The sequence below is a fragment of the Argopecten irradians genome, chromosome 3 (genome assembly GCF_041381155.1).
Source record: "Argopecten irradians isolate NY chromosome 3, Ai_NY, whole genome shotgun sequence".
Taxonomy (NCBI): domain Eukaryota; kingdom Metazoa; phylum Mollusca; class Bivalvia; order Pectinida; family Pectinidae; genus Argopecten; species Argopecten irradians.
In genome coordinates this window covers 8,846,344-8,859,832 of record NC_091136.1, presented here as the reverse complement: position 1 = coordinate 8,859,832, position 13,489 = coordinate 8,846,344, and the positions used below count along the sequence as shown (strand labels likewise).

The following is a 13,489-nucleotide window of genomic DNA, read 5'->3' as shown; positions in this document are numbered from 1 at the left end:
ACTGATAAAATATGTCAGCAATCAGTCTTATTTTAGATTACTAAAATACAGTACAGATTTCCTTTAATGATGCTCTGTTATGCATATCAAGTTTTGAAAGCTTTAATTAGTAGAGATTGTTGATTTAGATTAAGATTAATTCTACATGTCTACCTTGTGTCTAATGCTGACTTTTTAGAGGATTGATTAGAAAAAATCTGTTCAACTTCATTTTGTATTCTAATCAAATTACACACAACACAAAAAACAAACAATTTTGGAGATGCAGTTAGTTAGTTCAACTTTGAGAAAAGACAAAAGTTTTCAAAATATGGTTTGTAGTTTTTCTTCGGAAAACTCGTAAATTTTTTGACCATTTTTTTTTTGAGACATGAGTGATATCACAGAACCTTCTCTAATCATTTATAATAAACATGGCTTCTATAATCATGGCTGCTACTTGTGGCCAATTATCATTCTAATAAGTATAGATCCTAAAGTAAAACTATTACTTCTGATGTGCGTCTTCCATATTCAATCTGTTTTATGTTTCGTGTTGCAGTCGAGTGCAGACAGTGGACGGCCGATTAGCGAGCTCTTACTGGACATGGCCCAAGAATCGGAGCAGTGTATCAATGTCTTAAACAGTGCAGAATGTAGGTGTTGCATTGGGGTGGGGATCTGGGGGGTTTAGGGTGGGGCAAATATCTCTCAACCGGTCATAGTGATAACGTAATGAGGAGGCAGAGGATTGAGATGTGATACAACTTCTATGTCAGTGTATAATAAATATGGCTGGCACAGTTACATATGGCTGTTAGAATTATACAATTTGGCAGAGAAATTCGGTTTAGAGGGTTAATCAAGGATAGAGAATAGTCTGGGATATCAGTCATTTCCTTTAAATGGGATTAACAATCTCCCACAAGGAAGATAATGTAGTTTGATTGAATTTGTCCTTTTTAGTTAGGAAAAGACTTTTTTGAAAAATAAAAATAATTGCTAAATGAAGAAAAAGGTTATTGTAAAGAGCATTGGATACTCTTGGTGAATTGCTATAACTTATAGTCAGAAGTTTCGGGTAAACTTGAGTTAGGAATCTGGAAAGTTTTGGTGAGAGGGCTTACTTTTACAGAGAAGTTTCCAGTAAATTCATTAGATAGGGATCTGGAAAGTTTTGTGAATGGGCTTACTTTTAGGGAGAAGTTTCGGGTAAACTCGTTAGATAGGGATCTGGAAAGTTCTGATGAGTGAGCTTACTTTTATAGAGAAGTTTCCAGTAAATTCATTAGATAGGGATCAGGAAAGTTTTGTGAATGGGCTTACTTTTAGGGAGAAGTTTCGGGTAAACTCGTTAGATAGGGATCTGGAAAGTTTTGGTGAGTGGGCTTACTTGTGGCTTACTTTTAGAGAGAAGTTTCAAGTTAATTTATTAGATAGGGGTCTGGAAAGTTTTGATGAGTGGGCTTACTTTTATAGAGAAGTTTCGAGTAAATTCGATAGATAGGGATCTGGAAAGTTTTGGTTAGTGGGCTCACTTTTAGAGAGAAGTTTCGGGAAAATTTATTAGATAGGAATTTTTAAAGTTTTGGTGAGTGGGCTTACTTTTAGAGAAAAGTTTCGGGTAAATTCCTTAGATAGGGATCTGGAAAGTTTTGATGGGTGGGCTTACTTTTAGAGAAAAGTTTTGGGTAAATTTGTTAGATAGGAATCTTTTAAGTTTTGGTGAGTGGGCTAACTTTAAGAGAAAAATTTTGGGTAAATTCGTTATACAGGGATCTGGAAAGTTTTATTGAGTGGGCTTACTTTTAGAGAGAAGTTTCGGGTAAATTCCTTAGATAGGGATCTGGAAAGTTTTGATGGGTGGGCTTACTTTTAGAGAAAAATTTCGGGTAAATTCTTTATATAGGGATCTGGAAAGTTTTGGTGAGTGGGCCTACTTTTTACAATAATTTGTTAGTGTTATTAGACATAAAGTGGTGTACTAAGTTGATTTAAATGCACACTAAGGATAAACTTGCTTAAATCTGCACTATTTTATTTCTCTTTTCATTACAGATTTTTTTTCTGGCACATTGTGTTGTAGTTATAATAAACTGTGAGGTTTCTATGTGTTGATACAGTAGTTTTACAGGGTAGGGCATTACCGCCCTCTACTGTAGCATGTCATGGAGAGTGTACGCCTCTCTGTTTGTTCCTAGGGATTGTTGACGACTCCGCCCATATTCTAGCATGTGTGCATTCCTTTTGTTTCCATGTGTTATAAGCTTGCCACCTAACATCTAGTTCAGCTGAATTTTAGACTAACTGAAGTGAGATCGATATTTTCAAAAATGTTTCTGTGGTCGCCATACGGTACCTTTGATATCTAGGGGTAGTTAGAAGTCTGTGTTAATTCTATTGTCGTAATGACTACATTTGTCTTGATATTTTTACACGACTTCATATCCATTATGACATCATGACATTACCACAGACATTCTCCTTAGTTGTGGACAGGACTTCAGAGCACCAACAGAAATAGCTTCATACTTATTATGGATATAGACCAAACTGTAAACACATGACCTATTAATGCTAATGTGACTTTAGACTGTATAAAATGACTTCTGGGTCCAACTCGATTTGTGCTCCCTTCTTAGAAGAGAAGTCTTCATAGAAAACATTCCATCTTATTCATGTCAGAGCTTCTTGGAGCAGAAGAGCAACACATTGAGTAAAATTCTAATTCTAGATGAAGAACCGGGCAAATCGAGTTGGACTCAGCAGACTGCCATTGAGGGCATAGCCTAAAGATATGACTTTTATGATAATAGAAGGGCAGGCATTTTAGTCGTGCATGGTTTACTCGTCAGCAATTTATTTGAGATATTTCTCCCGCATGAAATCTTTACTGGTTAAAAGTCATTGAAAATTAAATGCAGAAAACAAACATTGTTAAAGCTATTTAACCTTCATTAAATGCTTTACGGCTTTAAAGATATCTGTCCAGAAGTACTTGTAAACTGTAACTCCTGGTTGTGGTAAGTATTTGTATATTGGTGTAACATGCGACTGATAGTAACGAGCCTGCCATATTTATCTACAGCTGGTCTAGCCAAGGAGGACCTTTCCATGCCAATACCAATGGACAAACTACGAGAGATGGCCAACAGAATGAACCAAATCCTTACCAATCTCCTGGTGAGTTATCTCCCCTTTGTATTGATATTGTCTGATAGCTGGACTTCAGTGTCTTAATTCCAGATCTTTTAGAATATTTTTGTCACCAGTTTGAAATCTTCATTGAATATTTCAATCGTCTCCCTTGTTAGAAATACGTCTATAGATGTTCCAACTTTCCACTATGTAGTTGTAATTTTAGCTTTGTAATGAAGATCAGGCCTAGGTTTTCACATCTTGTTTAGATTTTTAATTCATTGTCTGCAGCTGCCAAAATATAGTTATAGCTAAAATCATAGATAAAATCTCCCATCATTTAGATAAAACTTGAAAAACGATAAATCTGATGTGAAATATTTGTCAGTTGTGTGGTAAGATTTTGAAATTTTCATTATCAAATTTGACATAAGTAAAAGTTCCTGTATCTTGACGTGTTTGTGTATGTATAGAAATAGATAATGTTTAGATCAGGGTTTTGTTTTCTCCTTGTAATATTGTTGATATTTTGATAAAAAAAGAAGGGGTTTTGAGATGCTCCCTAGTTGTTGTACATCTGTAGTCTGCCATGTTGTGTAACTGCCTCAGTGTTGTTACCATGGTAATCCACAGCCACAGCTTAGATGTTGTATGTTGAGAAACTGTTCCTAAATGTTGCCTTATTTTGAAATGCCTGGATGGAATGGAGCACTTTTTGTCACGGATGTTGTATCTTAAATCAGTTATATTTGTGTTGGAGCAGAGGAAAAATAGTCTAGATAAATATTAAACTTTTTAAAGACTAGAAAAATGACATTCACATTACCTTTTAAACACACAAGTCTTCATTAGACATGGAACATTCTATTTTTATTAGACATGGAACATTCTATTTTTATGAAGAAGAAAATCAACCAAGTTGTCAGTTTTTCACCTCACAAATTATTATTTTAATCGACAGTGGTGCCAAGGTAGAGGGCTAATGGTAGACCTGTCAGATACCTTTAGCCTTTTGCCAATCTGCTGGCTTTGTGGTAAACTATTGGACATCTTTACCATTAAGACACCAAATCTAGTCCCTGAACATTAGCAACAGTCAAAAGCCTATGCTCTGTGCTACATACAAAAGTTCATAAACAATCATTGCCTATACATAACATAACATAAAAAAAAAAACCAACAACATTGAATTAATTTAAAAATTTCCAATAGAGACAAGAAATGCTTTACAAAATCATGTACTTCATGTAAGCTCCAAATAATTTAAAGGCTATACATGTATATATACATGTATTACATAAGGTTAATGTGATTTGGCATGTTAAGGGTACACCAATATCACTGTGTTAGTTCAGGACAGTTGTAACTGGTCACATTTCACGGCCAAATGGCGGCGTGCATCCAACTTCACTGTATCTTGCTGTCTTTTAAAGATCTGAGCAATAATCTGTTCAGGGTTTGAAATTTAGCAGTTTTTATATATAATTTTTTTTTTTGCAGACATTTAATGACAGGAATACTAAGATTTTTGATACACAATGTACGCTTATTATAGAGCAACTTACTTTCACATGTAATTCAATTTGGTTTTCCTTAGCGAATTGGCAATAACAAAAATTAATTGGTGCGAAAATGTTTTGTACACATGTACAGCGTTATCATATAAGTCTGGTAAATTGTGGTATCAAATCTCTGTGAAAAAGGCATTAGACACGAAAACACAAAATGAAATTGCCACTAAAATAAGTTTTAAAAATGACAAATAAACTGTTAGTTTGGTGAAAATCAAATTATTATTACAATTGCTAGGCTTTGTTAGTTGGGTTTATTTTTAGTGTCAACCTTCAATGAGGATCAACTACATACTAACGATAATGTTTATATCTTATAGATATCTTATATACAGGTTCATTTATATAAGAATTCATGCTCCAAAACTAGGTCACTGTAACCTACATTTTGACATTAACAGTTTAGATTGAAGAAGTGGGTTTATTCCACAGTGATATTTCACTTCGCCTTTTTCCTTGAGAAAATGCTTCTAGAAAATGTTTTTTATCATTAGAAATACAAAGATATTTGACTGTGTGAGGATTGATGTAGAACCACAGCAGACATTGCTCAGGCCTTTGTGACTAGTTTCTGGGTCTTAGACAGGTTGCTGTATGTAATATGTGTTTGTTCTGACAGGAAAAGACGAGGGCTTACTCTGCCCTGACCGCGGGACAACCCGCGTCCTCCTCCTCCTCAGTGAGTCCGCATCTCTAGTTCTGTTACCTTTACTAACACAGCATGGCCACAGTCACCTTAGTCAAACAGTTCCATTGGCTGGGGCCATATAGTAGGGGAAGTTTCATTGGCTGGGGTCATATAATACGGGAAGTTTCATTGGCTGGGGCCATATAGTTGTATTACGGGAAGTTTCATGGTGGGGCCATATAGTGGGGCCATATATAGTTTATTACGGGAAGTTTTATTGGCTTGGGCCATATAGTTATAGTACGAGAAATTTCATTGGCTAGGGCCATTTAGTTATAGTATGAGAAATTTCATTGGCTGGGGCCATATAGTTATAGTATGGGAAGTTTCATTGGCAGTTTTATTGGCTGGAGCCATATATCTATAGTATGGAAAGTTTCATTGGTCGGTAGCATATATTATATACTGGGAGTTTCATTGGCCGATGCCTTGTACGGGTAGCTTCATTGGCTAGGGTCATTTGGTTATTGAACAGGCAGTTTCATTGGCTAGGACCATATAGTTAAAGTATGTGCATTTTCACAGGCTTTGCGATATATGATTATCGTAGTACAAAGAGCTAGCTAGGGCCATATTGATCTGTAGTGTACACACTTCCATTTAGCTGGAGCCACGTAGTTAAAAGTACAAGCAGGGCCATATATTGCTACGATGTATAGTTTGGTCCTTTTCATTGGCTAGGGCCATACATTGACCATAGTACAGACATTATCATTTGATATGGTTATTTTCATTACTGGTAGCTTGGGCAAAGGTTGCTGTAGAATTGATAAAAATTTTGGCATTATCTTAGCAGAATAGTTTCACTTATTTGGTTAATGGAGAATCAGAGATTTATGGCCAAGGTCAAGGTCATTCTAGAAATGACCTTTTCAAAGGTCAAGACCAATATCACCACACATATTCCACCATGTATACTAACGTCCCCATATATAAACAGAACTATTTATTGTATCTGACATACTGGATTAAAGACCGGACTGTGATTGTTTGTTTTAGATTATTTGTGATTTTATGTGTCAACTAATTGTATTGTGGGTTATTTGTCACTAGATGTCTCATAAATATTTTTTGTCTCCAAACATAGTGAACATAGAAAACTACATTTTAGCACATACTATTTATATAAAACTTTTATGTTCATAATTCAAATCAATTTAGACGTATCGTTTAAATAGAATGAAGTACTATAATGCATTTGTATAAAAGTAGGGGAGGGGTGTAGTTATCTCCCCTGTTATGTATGTACATGTATTGACAAGCTGGATAAATGATCCTAAGTTTGTACTGTCGACTGTAGCCATGCATGCTTTAGGACTGATATTTGCAAAGAAACAAATTTGGACAGACCTTTAAGATTGTCTTCCGTCCTGTGGCCTTTTCATTATCCAACTGAGTTTGCTTGTTAAATACAGCTTTTAATCACAAAGTTATCATTTTTGCATAAAGTTTGTACATTAGATTATGTTGCAGAAAGTGCTTGTTAAAGGGGCTTCAAAGTGTACAATTACATAAACTTAATTACCAAACATAGCGTAAAATTTGAAAGTCTAATATGAATTTTGAAATGTTTATTATTGTGAAATGTTTAATTATTGTGATTTTGAAGAATAACAATTAATGTAGCAATAATGTATTATTGGTCTATTGCAGAAGTAAAGAAAAGTTAATGAATATTACAAATATTTTTTGTTTTAGTAAAGAATGTACAACATCTGTTTTATCTAAATTTCACTATGACAAACCTGATACAGATTAACATAGACCAAAAAATTTGTTACAAGGTCTTACCAGAGTAGCATGGTTTTCCAATCCTCGCTGCTATGTTGTGTATGTCCGAAATTTTTTCGATAGACATAATGAGATGGGTATGACCCCATGAGTGACCCCTATTGGGTGTTAAGAGTCACTGCATGGCTTTGTTTAGATATATAGCGTATGTCATTTGTTTACTGAATGCACTAAGAGAGTCTGTCTCCTCGTTATGATTTTAAGATTAAGTAACAATGTGTTTTTATGATCATGATTTTGTTTATTTTTTAGTTTTCCCTATAGGAGTATTTTTTACAGTTATTTGTGCTTGCATGCTTTTATGATTATTACGGAGAATAATTTATTTATATCCATTATGACATATATATATATATATATATATTAATATTATGTAATATATCACTGCTATAATCCACAAAATATCAACCAAGATCCTGTTACACAGACTGATTGTCAACTAACCTGTAATGAAATAATAATATTAAATCTGAAATTACCCATAATATAGTAAACTGGAGAATGCAGTTAGTGGAGAAATATATAGCAATAAATTCACAGCTTTAAAAAAAAAATCAATTGATCTTTTTAAGGACTTCAAACTTAATAAAAAAATTTTAAAGATAAAGGTAAGTTCTGATTGGCTAATGGTCATGATTCAGTTCTGATTCAAGATCTTGTATATAGATTCTGTAAGAGTTAAAACATTTATGTAAATGTTATGAGTAAATATTAACTCCGTTAATAGGCTGTGGTCAACAACCGTGACGATGAACGAGAGCGGCTACGTCAGGAGCTGAAGGCTGCCCAGGATGAACTCAATATGCTACGGGAAATCCAACGACGTGTGTCGTCCTCATCACCGACTGATGTGACGCTGGCGCGACCAACAAGTATCATCTCGGTCGCCTCAACAGCTTCAGATATCGCAGAGGATGGTACGCTGACACAGATCGATTCTACAGACACAGATACAGGTAAAAATCTCCTACCTGGCCCGGTACACTGATTCTTCACTTCTTTATAATTACTTGTTACAAACATAACCTGTCAAATCTTTCCTCTGAAAGTAATAGATATATTTCAATTTCTGTCTTATGATATGCGTTTAGTATTAAATTTAGCACAGTTTGTCCTTGGTTAGTAGTTTGCATTTTACTTTAAAGACTGGCAGGTAGTCAATGAATCTTCCTAATATCATTCCTGGCTGTATTCATGTTTCCAGATATGGAAGTTTATATCAGTGTTGTTTCTCAAACATGAACATTATCTTTACACATTCTATTTCACAGAAATTGCCAAGGAAGATCAACTAGAAATTCAAAATGTGGAGCCTGTTAATGCCATGGAGATGGAATTCCCTGAGAATGACTCCACAGCGACCGAGCTGCCTCAAGAAATAGTGGATATTATGGGAGAGAATTTGGTTGGAGTAGAGCCACCAGACTACGAATCTGTTGATGACCGCGACCCACCACCTCTTTCTGAGGAAGAGATTGTCTCCCCTGGTGACAATCAAGACGTCGAGGTACATCGCGTTGCTGAAGTGGTAGCCGACGAGATCACAGAAATTGTGGAGGACTTGATACAGGAACTTCCTGTAGTGGAAAGTAATGATGGTGAAAGTGGGGGTGGTCGTCGTGATAGTCTGGAAGATTATGAGGATGCCAGTGATCGGCTTGAGGGAGTCGCTGGAAGGGAAAGTGGACTGGAGGAGGATATGGTAGTTAGTTCTGAAAAAGGAGACAACCTGACAGAGAGTAGTGAAAAGGGAGATAATCTAACAGAGAGTGATGTGGAGATGCGGGATGTGGAGGTGGAGGAGGTGGAGAAAAGAGACACTGAGGGCGAAAGTGATACAGATAACCTAAGGACACAAAATAATGAGCATATTCTCTCCAGCACGGAACAGTGTGCTGTCGACAACAGGCAACTTATAGACAGTTCATGTGTACTGGACAACAAAACCGACCTTGACCGTCTGACGGTGGAAGGTGGGGCTGCCCTAGAGGAGATGACAGTAGACATTTAGTGATGTGTATAATCTATTATCTTAATTGTCAACTAAGCGGTGTGTTCACGGGTCTTAGCTATACAGTAGCACAGAGGTCAGTTAGTACAGGTTGAACAATGGGGCCAGGTCATAGGTCACTTTGTAACAATTGGGCAAGGTCATAGGTCACTTTGTAACAATTGGGCCAGGTCATAAGTCACTTTATAACCATTTGGCCAGGTCATAAGTCACTTTGTAACAATTGGGCCAGGTCATAGGTCATTTTGTGACAATTTGGCCAGGTCATAGGTCATTTTGTAATAATTGGGCCAGGTCATAGGTCAATTTGTAACCATTGGGCCAGGTCATAAGTCACTTTGTAACCATTGGGCCAGGTCATAAGTCACTTTGTAACAATTGGGCCAGGTCATAGGTCACTTTGTAACAATTGGGCCAGGTCATAGGTCGCTTTAATACAATTGGGCCAGGTCATAGGTCGCTTTAATAAAGTATGATGGTCATACTTCTACAGGATTATCACACTGGTGATACATCATTGTATAGTGTATAAAGTGGCAATAAACTATATCAATGCCTAAGTTAAGGTTATACATTGTACTGGCATCTTTAACCATCCCTGCTGGTCTGGTGCCCTTAATATTAATCTTTTCTGGAGCAAAGGCTATGCAGCCTGTCAATGTTGATTTAAGGGTCCAGATCTGGGTATGCCCTGTACAAGTATGGCCCGGGATAATCTGATGTAGACCAAGTTTATCATCAGATGAAATGTTGGATACGGCCTACCATCATCTGGGGATGGGGTTTACGCTAAAGCTGGGCTCTGTCAGGTATTGTACTTCTGACCTCATCGTGCTTTTATAGCTAATAACCATCGTACAGAACTTTCTAATGCAATATTCTTCCATGTATAATTCTAGAATGTGATACATACACAGCGGGAGTGTAACAACCATGATCCGCTTCTGATTGAAGTCTCCGTACATCAATAATTAATTCCCTATATAATTACACAGGTGGTCTTCCCGACTCTCTCTCTGCTGAAATCTCTCGCCGTGATAACTACGATCAGAGGTATCAAAAGAAGCATGCTTAATCATATGTATGATCACAATGAGTTTTTTGCATGAAAGGCAGTCACAGTGCAGTGATTTTTCTAAGGAAACTGGTCATGGTTGGACGCTTCCATTATGTGTTTGGCTAGTATATAGGTTTTAAATGTTATCAGCTGTTAATTTAGATTCTAACTTATGCATTTGTTTCCCTATCTTTTCTGTTTTTTAATCATTCTTTAAAGCTAGTGACCATGTTTGGTGATAGTAAGAAAGGTGCTAGGAAGGTGAGAGAGGTGAATATGTGTGAGGGTGAAAGATGAGCGTATGTTGAGCAGCATAAATTATACATTTCATGTCTTTTAAAATTGTTGTCACAATAATTCTATTTGAGGGATTTACTGTATTTTAAATTGTTTCATGGTGAAGTCTTTCGTCTACAAGATTCTGTGCTGACTGAATGTATATTTTCTGTACAGTGTAAATAGGTCTGTAGTTTTACCCCTCTACAGCTGGTCTCACACGTCTAATTGTTGGTGTGTGCCTCTGGTGGACACATTTAATGTACCTCTCTTATATTCCATACACCAAATTGTTCAATAACTAACAAATAATGTGTCAATAAAACTCCTATACATGGAAAAGCCAATCAATGCGAAACAAATCTCAGCAGTTTGTATTTGTCTGATGGAGTGTGATTCTAAAGTGTTTTATAAAAAGATGCATTGAAGCTGTGCTTATGCAACATTTAGGATCTCAAAGAAACATTTTTCACTGAAGTGAAATATTCTTTCATTTAAGTGATATGTTTCTTCTCTATAGTGAAGCATTGTTTCACTAAAGTGACACAAGTTTTTTTTAGCGACATATTCTATCACTATAGGAACACTATAGTGTCCTTTTGTTTTGCGGTAGTGACATTGTTACCCTATAACAACAGATTTGTTTTGCTGAAGCAACTTATGGTTAGGTGAATTGTTAAAATGCAGTATCGTGTTACAACATACCAAGGTATTAAAGACCATGTAATATCATTACAGTGACATGTTGTAGCAAGTTCAGCAACTCTGTTACCATATAATGACATTTTATTTCTTTTTAAAGACACGTTGTTATCTGCAGACAAGGTAACCAGAAAAAAAAAGTTTATGATTACCTTCGACATACAATGTTAAACCAGTGCTGGTTCTATCTACTGTATCTGATTAAGGTGTTCAAATTTCAATATAAACCAGTTTAGGTTCTGCCCTTACAGCTTTACCCATCACTCAGCCCAGGTCTTGGTCTCTGAGTTCTGATGTAACAGCTATACTCATCACTGTGGCCTGGTCTGGGTCCATGGGTTCTGCCCTTACAGGTTTATCTATCGGTCCAGGTCATTGAGTTCTGTCCCGGCAGATATGCCAATGATTCGTCCTAGGTTTGGGTCCCTGGGTTCTGCTCTAAGAGCTATACCCATCATTATGACCAGGTCTGGGTTCCTGGGTTCTGCCCTTATGTAGTTACCCATCACTGCGACCATTTCTGAATATCTGTGTTCTGCCCAGCTTACCTGAACAAGAACATCTAAGATTTCTGATCATCATGCAGTTTAACCTTTTGAGGTTTGCCATAAAAATGCCCATTACTCTGATCAGGCCTGGGTCTGGTCTTTGTTATACTGTCCATTTTCATCTCAGAGTATCTTATTAACAAAAGAACTTTGGCTAAAGCTTAAACCTGTAATAGCACTTCCCTTACATTTTGCCTAACACTCAAGCCAGGTCTTAGTCCCAGCATTTGCTTAATGCTCTGTTCTTGTCTGCATACTCTCCCACAACAGATTTGATCACTTTCTACCCCATCCAGGCTGTCAAAACCTCAATCTCTAGGACCATTAACAGCTCAACCCTCAACATCTGTCTGGTCGTCAGTATGTACAGATCAGCCAGTAGTGGTGTTGGCGGGGTAGAATGGGTCATTACTAATGTGGGTATATTAGTCTAAGGCAGCGTTGGGGCAGCAATCAGACTTACATAATCATAGAGGTCAGTTCTGGTGTGGGCAGAATCAGGCTGACCAATACTGATGTAGGCAGATTCAAGTGGTCAGTTGCGGAGTGACCATAGCCAAAGTGGTGAGTTTTGTAGTGGGCAGAATCCGGCTGGCCAGTACTGATGTGGCCATAGAGTCTGAGTGGTCAGTTCAGCAGTGACCATAGTCAAAGTGATGAGTTTTGTAGTTGGCAGAATCAGACTGACCTATTTCAGTTTGGAGGGAGCCTGACCATAACCCTGTTTATATATTATACATATATATATATATTGTGTATGTAGTAAGTGCTTGTGCCCTTTGTGGCTATTCCTTGTTGTATATAGAACTGTTAGTGTATACTGTAATTTAAATTCTTCTGAATGCATTCAGGAACTTGTTGGATATTTTGCAAACTATAGAAGAAAGAAAGAGCATGTTTATAAACAAGCTTGCTTCTGTCACTGTTATTATACTTACCAAATCATGAATGGCTGCGATCATGGAAAAGTATTCTAATAAAACGTCAAAAATGATATCTTTTTTGGCTTTTCTTTGTGCATTTTTCATTATTTTTGCCTTGCCATACACAAAAGTGGAGGAAGGGAAACTAAGGTGTTGCTTGTCTTGCAACAACCACATCAACATTTGCAATAAAATTCACTTTATGGCAAAATTATTCACATCCACATGAACTAAAAAATGCACTAGTCAGAACGCAAGGACAAAAATCGGAGAAAATAGATCCTTCTGGTGATGACGGGTTAAGAAAAGGTCGGTCCACTTCTTATGTTGACGGGTTAAGAAAAAGTCCACTTTTGGTGTTGACGGGTTAAGAAAAAGTCCACTTTTGGTGTTGACGGGTTAAGAAAAAGTCCACTTTTGGTGTTGACGGGTTAAGAAAAAGTCCACTTTTGGTGTTGACGGGTTAGGAAAAAGTCCACTTTTGGTGTTGACTGGTTCAGAAAACGTCCACTTTTGGTGTTGACTGGTTATGAAAAAACTTCTAGTGTTGACAGGTTAAGAAAAAGTCCATTTTTGGTGTTAATAGGTGAAGAAAAAATCCAATTTTGGTGTTGACGGATTAAAAAAAGTCTACTTTTGGTGTTGACGGGTTAAGAAAAAGTTCACTTTTGATGTTGACGGGTTAAGAAAAAGTTCACTTTTGACAACGTTAATGTAATCCAATAGAATTGAACTAGTACCAGTTAAAACATATGGACATAGATTAAAAAAGAGTTTTACGCCGTTCTGATATTTATTTACAGAT

The 13,489-nt window shown here is 36.7% G+C and overlaps 1 protein-coding gene across 21 annotated transcripts in view; it reads left to right on the top strand.

The window, feature by feature from the left end:
- Nucleotides 1-12,751, top strand: part of LOC138317487 (rho guanine nucleotide exchange factor 11-like) — a 99,824-nt gene extending 87,073 nt beyond the window's left edge. For 17 of the 21 annotated variants that reach the window (XM_069259194.1, XM_069259192.1, XM_069259188.1 and 14 more), the window contains 5 exons: nucleotides 542-635; nucleotides 3,068-3,162; nucleotides 5,308-5,367; nucleotides 7,895-8,123; nucleotides 8,439-12,751. In XM_069259194.1, the coding sequence (XP_069115295.1) occupies nucleotides 542-635; nucleotides 3,068-3,162; nucleotides 5,308-5,367; nucleotides 7,895-8,123; nucleotides 8,439-9,178 (1,218 nt within the window). In that variant the 3' untranslated portion in view covers nucleotides 9,179-12,751. The remainder of the gene's footprint in view (nucleotides 1-541; nucleotides 636-3,067; nucleotides 3,163-5,307; nucleotides 5,368-7,894; nucleotides 8,124-8,438) is intronic. The other 4 variants (XR_011207768.1, XM_069259195.1, XM_069259189.1 and 1 more) reach the window with 4 other exon arrangements.
- The last annotated feature ends 738 nt before the right edge of the window (nucleotides 12,752-13,489 follow it).